The following is a 12,963-nucleotide window of genomic DNA, read 5'->3' as shown; positions in this document are numbered from 1 at the left end:
CACAAGCTTATCGACCGGTACTCACTCCAGGAAGCTGGGCTGGCAGTACTTGGTATGAGAGAGATGTAACTAGCAGTGAAACTCTTTGGCATTGCTATCCACGAAAAAACTCATTCACTGCACAAAACATCCGCGGAAACGAGATCCCAACAAGTGTGATAGAAAATCGCTCCAAATCTATTCGGCCCAGCAACACCTCTAGCTCAATGTAGAAAATCGCCTCTCGAACCTCTTCTTGCGTCGGCATGTCGTACAAGAAACACCTATCCTCATCTGACAAGCCATCTTGTAAAAAGTTTCGATCCATCTCTAGTGGAACCACTGACTCTGTTGACAAAAGCTGCTCAAAGAAAGAGGCTGCCGCTGATGAGTGTCGAAGTCACCAAAAATAATTCCTACTACACTTGTGAAAGTGGGAGTAGGGTCGATCCACAGGAATTGGTTTTAAGTTAATTTCTTTTAGAAAAATGGAAAATAATGGGGAAGGTTGTGATAAATAGAAGTGATAAAAAACTAAATAATTAAAAATACCTGATAGAGATATGAGAGAAAGATTTCCCGATTAAGGCTAGGATTATGCTTGATTCTTGTGAGTTGATCATTGATGCAAGAATAACACATGTATGGACAAATAAACCAGTTATGGTCGTTGGTACGACCTAACAACCTCACCTTTTCTTACCTTTTCGTTAGCCAAGGTACGACCGTTAGCTAGATCTCTAATTAACAGACAACCTTGGGAACGTCCACAAGATTTAATCTATTAACAGCATTAAGAATTAGAAAGACTTGATTCTAATCAACAAACTCCTACGAGGACAATTCGTTTAAACTAGATCATGCATTCCCCATAACATAATTAAATACTGTGACATAACTAATCATGCTACGTTGCCACTAAGTATTGAACTAAATAAACAATTACACGAATTTATAAAGTCCAATTAGCTAAGCAAACCTTCTTGATAATGAACAACCGGCCAAATTATTCATAAATCAGACGTTTGTAATTAAAGCCCAGAGAATAACATGAATATTTGTTTGACAAGTGTACAACGCAGATTAGATCTCACAACATAATGGGAATCAAGCAATCACCATACCTTAACCAAGAAATAAGGAATTTAGCCGGACATATTAATGGAAGAACACACTAAAAAGTGGAATTCCATTAATTCCGACTGTAAAATAAAAATAAAAGAGAAAAGATGAACAAGAATTCTATGGAGTTCTAAATAATACCGAATCTCCTCAAATGAAGAGATCCCCCCTATTTATAGTAAAAGTCTCCTACGAATCTAGACGTAGTGGGGGGATAGATACGTGATAAACTCTAAAAAAGTAAATAAATAACAAGAGATAAGCTTTAAAGAATCCTTTCTAAATCTAAACACTTGATTTCTTGATCTCTTGCGGAAATCGCTCGTGCTTATCCTTATCCCGAGTTGACTACTCCACTAAGCGTGGGCACACTTTGTCAATTCTGTAGAAATTTCCTTGTAATCTTCCTTTTTTGCTGAATATGGAATAAAACCACATAATTAGGAGTATTTTAGCTTAAAAAGAGAGATTAAATCGCTATAAAATCATGATAATTGCAGAGTTATCAACTACCCCCACACTTAGCCATTTGCTTGTCCTCAAGCAAAATCAAGATGCATTCAAAAATTCCTCCCAAATTTTAAACTACTCAAGGCAGTTTGTAATCATGTGCAAAGTAAATGACATACTTTATGAAGGAGATAATTCAACATGTATCAAACAAGTTTTCACGTGATGACCATTATCAAAATCAATCGCATAAAACTAGTGGACTATTTTCTCTCCACTTTCCATTCTCTCAAGTGTATGTATGGCTCAAGTGTATCTCTCGACACTTACTACGACAATGCTTCACCATAGGCTTGCCTATACCACACAACTCCACCACTTTTGAAATATGCACATATATGGATCAAGAGGTCTTTAATTTTGGTTGTAATGGGGCTTTGGTTTGGGGTAGGATAAAAGGATAATGAGGTTAAATTCCAAGAAACTAATTAGAGCACCAAAAAATTTGAGTGAAGAATAATTCGAAGCTCTCAAAGTTTACTCATCTCCCTTCAAGATCTTTTGACAATTTTTTTGAACTATGCCTTTCTTATTCCTTTTGGAGAGTTTCATACATTTTTTCTTCTCTCTTTTTTTTTCTTTTCTTTTTTTTTTTTTTGGTGGCAAGAAAATTGCTTTCTTTTTTCTCTTTTTCTCTTTTTGCCACTTGGATTTTCCTTTCCTTTTTTTTTCTTTTTTTTTCTTTATTTTCTTTTTCTCCTCTCCATTTTTTGTGATAGGCATAGACCAAGAAAATTGATGTCGGTTCCCACAAAGTAAAGAATAACATAATTTTGGAACCCCCACACTCATTTTGGGATACATCTTTTAAGCATGTAAATCACAAAGGTTAATCCCCATCTTGAGAACTTGTTCTTTTGAAAATAAACCCATTTCCCTTGATGCTCTAATAATTCTTAGAGGGATCAAAATCAAGATTTTAAACAACTGACGGGATAGGTTCGTATATGACGGGTTATTCAACAAAATAGGTCGAAAGGCTCAAAGGGGTTCTCTAAAGTTAAAATGTGTTGGGTGGTTAAAGAAGGCCAAAAGTGGTTTCTAATGCCTTTATCATATCCAAATAAATGCGCATTTGTGTGGCCTCAATGTGGTTCAAGGCAAGTTCTAGGAAGACAAAGTCATAGAAGTGTTATTCTCTCAAGAAAGAATGAAGATTTTTTATGGACATATCAAGCTCAAAATCTCACGAGGTATGTTTTAGTCCACTAATCCTACATCAGAAGATTTTAACTCAAGTCATTTTAGTGAAGACAAGTTTTCAACTTATGAACTATCCTCAAACATAAAAACATGTATTCTTTTTGCACATAGCACTATCAAGCCAGAGTCGTCTAAAATTGAAAGGGTTTTATCATGCCAAAGTTTTTCCACCAAAATTTTGCCAAAAAGTTTCTCATTTCAAGTCAACTTGAAAAAGAAAAAGCAAAAAAAGTTTCGCTAGGCACAAAGAAAATTCATCTACCGCCAATCATATCAACAAAAATTATCATGTATAAGTTCAAGAACCACACCCCCACACTTAAAATTCACATTGTCCTGAATGTGGACATTGACATGCAACTCAAGGATTAAAAATTAAAATGAGAGAGAGTTTAAGGAAGCGTTCCTGAGTGCATGCCGCGAAGAGTTCATGGCGTGGTTGGGCTGGTGGCAGATGGTGGCGGCAACTTCATATGAATTGAGAGGGAGAGAGATCTTGGTGGTAGGTGAAATTGCTGCGAGAAAAAGTGAGAGAGAGAGTTAATGAAGATAAAGATGAAGTTAGAGAAAATCTTGGTAAAATATATGAATAGAAGTGGAAAGATTTTGACTGATTTCCTTCTTCATTTTGATTTTTTGAATTTTTGATTTTTTATAAATATAAATAAAAATAATAATAATAATAATAAATGAAGTGAAATAACAGCCTACGAAGTGCGACTAAGCGTGGCACGCTTAGTGGAAACTCCAAATCTGTTTTGGTGAAGTGAGTTAAACAGTTTTGAAGGATCGACTCAGCGTGGGCACGCTTAGTGGAAACTTCAAATCTGTCCAATTTGAGCGTCCAAACAGATTTGGATGTTTCATTAAGCGTGGCACGCATCGCAAAGCTTGAATAAAAACACTAAAACTAAAATAAAATGAAACGAAAAAGAGAAGGGATAGAAATTCATGGGTTGCCTCCCATGCAGCGCTTTTCTTTAATGTCTTTGGCTAGACATTGTTGTGCCTCAACTTGAATAAGTTGGACACTCTAAATCCACTTCTTCTATGTAATGCACCTGGAGATGGTGTGGATTTAGGGGAACTTGACAGTCCATGGATGACTTCTTCCTTGAACTTATTTTATCATGAAAGACTTTTTTCTTGTAAGTTCTTTGACTCGATCTTTTGGCAATTGTTGTCTTGAATGCTCCTCTATCATTGAACATAGCATTTTTTTGCAATAAAGGATCAATAGAATCAATGTGAAAAACAGAATGCACATCATTAGAATATTTTATGGCACCATCAATTTTAAAACTCATAACCTCATTATCAAATTCCATAGAAAGAATTCCGGCATCAACATCAATTTTGGTTTTTGAGGTTTTAAGGAATGGTCTTCCTAGTAAGATGAATGTAGAATTGGGAGAAATATCCCCCCTCATATCAAGCACATAAAAATCAGCAGAAAAAACCAATTCATTAACTTGCACAAGTACATCCTCAAGAACTCCTTCGGGGTAAACTACAGAACGATCGGCAAGTTGAAGAATGACCCCCGTTTCTTTCAATGGGCCAACATTCAAAGATTCATATATAGTAAGAGGCATAATATTGATAGAGGCACCTAAATCACACATTGCTTTTTCTATTCCAATTTTTCCAATTTTGCAAGAGATAGAAAACGTACCTGGATCATTGCATTTTGGGGGTACTTTTCATTGGAGAATTGCGGAGACGTTCTCCCCCATACTTACCCGTTCGTTTCCCTTGAGTTTACCCTTGCTAGTGCACAATTCTTTGAGAAATTTAGCGTATCGGGATATTTGCTTGATGGCATCGAGCAGCGGGATTTTTACCTCCACTTTGCGGAACGTTTCAAGGATCTCTTTTTCCTCCTCTTCCTTCTTCACTTTGGTGAATCTCTCTGGGAATGGTGGTCTAGTTACCAAAGGCTGCGGATGGTCCACTTCGTGTTTGGTTTGTTCTTGTTGGATCTCAATTTCTTTTTCCGACTTTCTTTTCACACCGTGCCCACTTTTGGTGTCATCTTCGTTCACATGTTCCTGCAATTCTTTTCCACTACGAAGCGTAATAGCACTAACATTTTGTCTAGGGTTAATGACAGATTGAGAAGGTAGCTTACCTTGAGACTCTAGCTTACCAACAGACGACGCCAGCTGACTGATTTGAGATTCTAGATTTTGAATGCTCGCCTGAGTCTGTTGCTGGAACTGCTGGGTCTGTTGTTGGAATTGTTGGAAGTTCGCCTGGGTCTATTGCTGGAATTGTTGTGTCTGTTGTTGGAATTGTTGTGTGTTGGTCACTAGTGCTTTCATCATGTCTTCGAGATATGTGTTTGGCGTGGGGTTAGGCTGTGGAGGTGGTCGGTATTGGGGTTTTAGAAAGTCTTGGTTGCCGTAATTCAGATTCGGGTGGTCCCTCCATCCGGGATTGTATGTGTTGGAGAAAGGATCATATCTTCTCTGTTGTTGTCCGGCGAATCCTCCTACGGCATCGGCATGTTCGGTAGTTGATTCTTGAAGAGTTGGGCACATGTCGGTAGCGTGCCCCGTTAAAGTGCAGATACCACACGTTTTGACTTGTTGATAAGTATCTGCAACAACTTTTTCAACAACAGTTGTGAGTTGATTTAAACGTTTTTCAAGATTACTTACCTCGTTGCTTTTCCTAGGTAGATCATCGTGTCTAACCCCAAATTGTTGCGTGTTAGACGCCATAGTCGAGATTAGTTTACGCGCTTCGGTGGGGGTTTTGTCGAACAATGCTCCGCCACTTGCCCAATCTATTAGTTTCCTATCCATATTTGATAGACCTTCATAGAAATACTGGATCAACAAGTGGTTCGGGATTTGATGATGGGGGAAACTTTCCACTAACCGATTGAATCTTTCCCAATATTCGAAAAGACTTTCTCCCGCGAATTGTCGAATCCCGCTGATCTCCTTCCGGATTGTTGTGGCTCTTGAGGCAGGAAAATATTTCTCAAGAAACTGCCTCTTGAGATCATTCCATCTTGTAATGGATCCTGAAGGTAGAAAGTACAGCCAATCCTTCGCTTGGTCGGCAAGAGAGAAGGGGAAGGCTCTCAATTTGACTTGTTCCTCGCTTATGCCTTGTGGGCGCATTCCGGAGCATACCACATGGAATTCCTTTAGATGCTTATGTGGATCTTCACCTGCGAGGCAACGGAAAGTGGGAAGTAAATGAATTAATCCAGATTTCAGTTCAAAGTCTATCTCTAAATCAGGGTACTCAATGCATAGTGGTTGCTGGTTCAGATCGGGCGACGTCATGTCATTGATCGATCTTTCAGGAATCAAAGCCATTATCTCTTCTTCGGGTTCGCTTAGGGATTCCTCAAACTCCAAAGTTATGCCTTCTTCGTCTTCGTATGGAGCGGATGTTCCTTCCGATTGTTGCTTAATTTCCCGACAAAGTCTTCGTGCAGTCTTTTCGATTTCTGGGTCGTATACCAATTTACCTGTACGAGAAGACCTTGGCATCAATGGTGATAAAATCAAGTAATAAAAAATAAATAAAGAAATATACTTAAAAACGCCAATCCCCAACAACGGCGCCAAAATTTGATGAGTGTCGAAGTCACCAAAAATAATTCCTACTACACTTGTGAAAGTGGGAGTAGGGTCGATCCACAGGGATTGGTTTTAAGTTAATTTCTTTTAGAAAAATGGAAAATAATGGGGAAGGTTGTGATAAATAGAAGTGATCAAAAACTAAATAATTAAAAATACCTGATAGAGATATGACAGAAAGATTTCCCGGTTAAGGCTAGAATTATACTTGATTCTTGTGAGTTGATCATTGATGCAAGAATAACACATGTATGGACAAATAAACCAGTTATGGTCGTTGGTACGACCTAACAACCTCACCTTTCCTTACCTTTTCGTTAGCCAAGGTACGACCGTTGGCTAGATCTCTAATTAACAGAGAACCTTGGGAACGTCCACAAGATTTAATCTATTAACAGCATTAAGAATTAGAAAGGCCTGATTCTAATCAACAAACTCTAATGAGGACAATTCGTTTAAACTAGATCATGCATTCCCCATAACATAATTAAATACTGTGACATAACTAATCATGCTACGTTGCCACTAAGTATTAAACTAAATAAACAATTACACGGATTTATAAAGTCCAATTAGCTAAGCAAACCTTCTTGATAATGAACAACCGGCCGAATCTTTCATAAATCAGACGTTTGTAATTAAAGCCCAGAGAATAACATGAATATTTGTTTGACAAGTGTATAACGCAGATTAGATCTCACAACATAATGGGAATCAAGCAATCACCATACCTTAACCAGGAAATAAGGAATTTAGCCGGACATATTAATGGAAGAACACACTAAAAAGTGGAATTCCATTAATTCCGACTGTAAAATAAAAATAAAAGAGAAAAGATGAACAAAAATTCTATTGAGTTCTAAATAATACCGAATCTCCTCAAATAAAGAGACCCCCCCTATTTATAGTAAAAGTCTCCTACGAATCTAGACGTAGTAGGGGGATAGATACGTGATAAACTCTAAAAAGGTAAATAAATAACAAGAGATAAGCTTTAAAGAATCCTTTCTAAATCTAAACACTTGATTCCTTTATCTCTTGCGGAAATCGCTCGTGCTTATCCTTATCCCGAGTTGACTACTCCACTAAGCGTGGGCACACTTTGTCAATTCTGCAGAAATTTCCTTGTAATCTTCCTTTTTTGCTGAATATGCAATAAAATCACATAATTAGGAGTATTTTGGCTTAAAAAGAAAGATTAAATCGCTATAAAATCATGATAATTGCAGAGTTATCAGCCGATCTCCTAATTATTGTTGGATCAGTTAAAACCTCCCCCTCATGTTGTATCCCAAAAATTGTACCCTGAAACCTCCTCCTCTTCACCAGAGAGTGGAAATATTTCGTGTTCCGCTCCCAATCTTTAACCCATTTAATGCCTGCCTTTTGTTTCTAAAGAGCCTCCTCCTAGGCCAAAACGCGAACCAATGCTGTCGAATACTGATTCCGCTCCACGAGCATGCGATCACAAGGATCAAGATCATATGTCTCATCAACCTCCTTGAGATCTCGCTCCACAACTGCAACCCTGTCAAACACATTCCCAAAGACTGTCTTGTTCTATTCTTTCATATAGTGCTTCAAACGAGTCAATTTCTACTGAAGTCGAACCATACCACTCCCACTCCTTGGATACTGCCAATTCCGACGAACAACCTCAAAAAATCTCGGGTGTGTTATCCACATGTTCTGAAATCCGGAAGGATGATGCCTTCTGCATCACAATAGACCATGCATCAACCAATAATTTACGATAATACGATTTGGAGAGCTCAAGATGAGTAACTCGCATTTTGGAGAATACATTAACCCAACTATCAATCACTAGTAATTCTAGCTTATGTAATTTTTCCCCCTTTAGGTCTTATGACACTTTGCAAGGATCTTATAAATGTAATACCCATACTATTTATCTTGCTTTACGAGGTATCTACACTTTGCAAGGATCTTGTATTTTTATTCAGGTGATGTGAAAATAATAATCGAAGCTGATTACCAAATGTAACGAGGCTTAAATTGGATTAATTGAGGCTTTGTAAATTATAAAACTATGCGATCAAATATTATTAATGTACAAATGTTTTTCTATTTTTAGTAGCAGTAATTATAAAGTCGTACGTTCAAATTTCATGAATGCATTAAATATTTATTTATTTTTAATAATGGTTGTTGATAAATATAAATTATTTAATATTATTAAGTAACTATAATTATCAGTGATTGATTATGCGGTTATAATTATATTAATTAGAGCAACACTCTCTAACTTTCAAAAAGTTACACTTACACCCAAAAAAAATATCGATATTATTTATACAAATTATCACTATTTTTTTAAAATTACACATATTTTTTAGAAACTTCAACAATATTACATAAACTACTCCTGTATTTTGCTATAAACAATAATTTTTATAATTAGGCAAAAGACAAAAATTATTTATATAAATCAATTATAATTAGAATGTAAACGTAATTTTCTCTATAATTAATTCCCTCTAACTAAAAAAAAAAGAAAGCTGATTATCAAATAGTAGTGATTAATGGAATTAGGTAGCCAGATAACTTTTTGAAGCAGAGGCAATAAATAGATTGTGAACAGTCAGAGTAAAGCACTTGTAGGCAAATTGATATTTCTAATTATTTTTTTTTTGGATAAAATGTACAAAATGCCCCTTGTATTTTGCTAAAATTACAAAAAAAACACTTTATTTCTGGTTTGAGTATTTCCATTGGATGCGCGTCAAACAAGGCAGAACTTTGGGCTTTTTGGGAAACCATCCAAATGGTGAAAAATTATAAAACTTATAAGAGAAATTGATTCCATTTTTATTCTCAATTGTTTTTGTCTTAGTTATCATATTTAAAAGTAAAATTGTTAATGCTAATTAATTATGATTGCACAACAGCTATTAATCATTATTTTTGCACATAAGGTCGAATGGGTAAATGCATATAAAATATTGATTAATTGTGTTGAAAATTTAATTTTTTTTCATCGATTTTATCTAATCCTAATAGATAGAATTGATTTTACTATAATTTTTAAATTGTACAAATTTATTATATATGGAAATAATAATTTTTCTTTTTTAGTGTCCCTGTTCTAGTCAACATGAATTTGGAGAATCTTTGGCAAGATTGTTTGACAATCTTTGACTAAATTCAAAAAATACAACCTACCTGATGGATTACTGATGGATGGAGAGAGGAGGTCGCCCGTTGTCGTCGTCATCGTCGTCCGTCTTTTTTTTTTTTTTTTTCTTTCTTTCGCTCACTCACTCAGTCGCCGCCCAAAGACTCTTTCTTTCTTTTCTTCTTTCTCTGTTAGTTTGTTTCTCACTTCTCTCGTTCTCAATTGTCTATTCCACACTTAGTCAACTCAAGTCAATTTTATCTATATTTCTATATATATTCTATAATTAATATATATTAATAATATAATATTAATATATTATATATAAATATAAATAGTCATATAATATTAATATGTATAAAAACACATTTTATTTAATTTTGGTTTTTCAGTTCGGTTACCGAACCGAAAAACCAAAAATTTAAAAATAAATGATGACCGAATCGAAATTATCGATTCGAGCCGAAATTTTCAATTCATAATATTAAATGTTATTGAATTATTTTTATAATATTTTATTTAATACATACATAACTCTATCAGATTATGTAAAATATTTAGATATAATTTTCATACTTTTTACTAAATTCGTGACTACTAAACTAGTATTAGATACATAATAAAAATATATGAAGTAAATTTATTCCTAATATTAGAGTACACTCATGTAACATATGTTCTGTAACACTTTAAATCTTAGCAATAATTAATTAATAAAAGTATTTAAATTATTATATATCATTATTACATATGTCTTGTTTTATATTAATTATTGTTTCTAAAATTATCTAATTAGTACAAATAGGAGTATATATTGTTCCTGATGTAGTTTGGGGAATTTTCGCCTTAATTATAACAAATCAAATTATTTCTTAATTGAAAAAATTATGTTTTTAATTGAAATAGCAGAAAAAGTAATTAATAACTTGACCAGTTTAATTTAAAATTAAAATAAGAAATTTTATAGTAGATGCGTACCAAACAATTAAATACTAAAAATATAAAAATATTTATTACACGACTTGAACCAAAGACAAAGTTACTAACCAACAAAAACGAGTTTTGCGGTAGAAACACGTTTATAGTTCATGAGGAAGACCAAAACGACGGTAAATACACCTTGAAATGATTTGAACTGCGTCCGACGCATGCAGGCTTCATGTCTTGGTCATGCCGTCTCCTAAAAATCGCAACTCCCTCTTTTTTAAATCGTTTATCTATACTAAATTATTAATATAAAAGAAAATGAACTTTTCGCTCACATACGATAGTTAATTTAGGATACTATTATATCAATTTTTGCGTTGTATCAATAATACCCTTGGAAGTATTTGTGAGAGTTCCGAAAAGGCACTTTTTAATTTTCGATTTCAAAAAAATATTTTTGAGGTATTTGGGAAGTCAACTTATACTTTTGAAACTGCTAAAAGAAACGCTTTTAGGCTAGAAAGGATGCTTGGAAAAGAAGTTCACGACCCGTGGGCCTTCTACCTCCACGCGGCATTGCTCCGTCAGGCTTTCGCCCATTGCGGAAAATTCCCCACTGCTGCCGTCTGTTATGCTTAATATCGTTAGTTTGATCTGTATTTGTATTAATTCTGCCCTTTATCCGAGTAGTTTTGTCTTCGACAAATTGCCAGAAGCCTATGCTTTTTTGAATCCAATCGTAGATGTTATGCCAGTCATACTTGTGCTTTTTTTCTTTTAGTTTTTGTTTGACAAGCTGCTGTAAGTTTTCGATGAGATCCTTAATAATAATATCTTAGAAAATGCATGATTTCTTCGAGAAAAAATTCTAACAATTGGTGAAGTAAATTCTTTTTCTCGTTTCCCCGTCTGTCACCTTTCTATTTCCCCTTTATTGTATTGTACTCTTTATTCCTGTAAATTTCATAATGCCTTTTATAAATACATTCATTGAATCCATAATAACTGTCACATTTATTTTTTTTATTTTTTTAAAATAACAAAATGATTTATTAAAAAGAAACATTTAATGTATCGTATATTAATATTATATAGTTGTATAAGTTTAAGAAAAAATTTGCCCCAACGTATGCGCAACGGCCATTAGTTAAAATAGAGTCTTTTGGCCTTGACTATACACGTAAATTTGAGGTTGATAGTCAATTTAACGTTTTTTTTAAAAAAAAAATAAAAAATAAAAATCTAGTACTGAATTTGGTGTTATTGAAAAACCAATACCGGCAAAAAAATTAAAAAATAAAATGTCCAATCTGCCAAATAGAGGGTGTCTTTTCCCCTTGACTATACTTCAAGTTTGAGGTTGATGGTCAATTTAACGTTTTTCTTTCAAAGAAAATAAAAATCTAGTAGTGAATTTGGTGATATTATTATTAGGATAAATTACAAGTTATCATGAAATTGATTCGTTTAAAAAATATACAGGTTTAATAGATTTAGACAATCGTTCAAGGCTTCAGTTAAAACGAATGTAAATCTTAAAATGAAACCTACAAAAAAGGAGTTAGTACTCTGACGCTCAAGTTAGTATTGGATTTGAGATTGAATAAAGTAAAGTAGCAAGTGAGTGTAATTAAGAATAGAGATATGGTAAATAAAGTAGGTAAAAAGTGTAAGAACACTTGATGATATGCTTGTAGAGTGCTTAGAGAATGTTCAAAAGAGTGAGAGAGGTGTCAGGAAGGTATCCTCCGTATAGAAGAGTAAACCTGTATTTACATGGGGCTGTTCACCTGCAATGCGATTTTGCAAGTTTCCTTCATTCTCGGGGAGAAATGGATAAGGGTCATTTGGATAAGCCATGATCTTTCTTTATCTTTTGGTAAGTGTGCATTTGAATGCTTATCTCCAAGTTGGGGGATGTCCTTCATCAGCGAGGACTCCTAACTACTAGGGAGTTCTCGCTGCCAAGGAATCCATGGCTTTGGGGGAACCTCCCTCGTCTGCAAGGAGTCACAGGTTGAATGTCCTCCTTGCTATGGCTGATATGGTTCAAAGGTGGCTATTGACCTCTGAGCTGCTGAGGTGCCAAGAATGAGAGTGGGTTGCCATGTGTGTGGGTTTTTGAGCTGAATGTTTTGGCGGGCTTTGATCACGATTTGAGTTGGAGAATGTACCAGGCTTCCTCCCTTTGCTAATCTATTTTTTGGAGGACACCCGTCAAGGCCGCCTGTCAGGTCCTCTTGGGCCTCCTAAGATCTTACGGGCCTCTCATTTCTTTCTTCTTTTTGGATCGCTTGGGATTTTTTGAGTCAATTTATTTTTATACACATTAAGTATAATTACGAATACTCTTTTATCATTTAAAAAATTATAAATACTCCCGAATTTTAACGATTGTCTAATAACTAGCCATATCAGTTAATCTCCATTAGGTTTGCATCATTTTTTATAGTATAACTAAAATGTCCTTGTAGACTATAAATT

The 12,963-nt window shown here is 34.8% G+C and overlaps 2 protein-coding genes across 2 annotated transcripts; both read right to left on the bottom strand.

Moving 5' to 3' along the window:
* Nucleotides 1–3,824: 3,824 nt before the first annotated feature.
* LOC148787117 (uncharacterized) lies at nt 3,825–4,439 on the bottom strand. Its single transcript, XM_088883218.1, has one exon. It carries the CDS (start codon nt 4,437–4,439, stop codon nt 3,825–3,827), a length of 615 nt encoding a protein of 204 aa, XP_088739344.1.
* Nucleotides 4,440–4,517: 78 nt separating this feature from the next.
* On the bottom strand, nt 4,518–6,326 carry LOC105167743 (uncharacterized). The gene is made up of 2 exons (XM_088883217.1): nt 5,127–6,326; nt 4,518–5,042 (listed from the first exon to the last, which is right to left on the bottom strand). Exons 1-2 carry the CDS (start codon nt 6,324–6,326, stop codon nt 4,518–4,520), a joined length of 1,725 nt encoding a protein of 574 aa, XP_088739343.1.
* Nucleotides 6,327–12,963: the final 6,637 nt, after the last annotated feature.

The sequence above is a fragment of the Sesamum indicum genome, linkage group LG8, assembly GCF_026168435.1.
Source record: "Sesamum indicum cultivar Baizhima isolate 11 linkage group LG8, ASM2616843v1, whole genome shotgun sequence".
NCBI classification, from domain to species: Eukaryota; Viridiplantae; Streptophyta; class Magnoliopsida; order Lamiales; family Pedaliaceae; genus Sesamum; species Sesamum indicum.
Note: the sequence above shows the minus strand (reverse complement) of the source record. Positions and strands in the feature narration are given on the sequence as shown.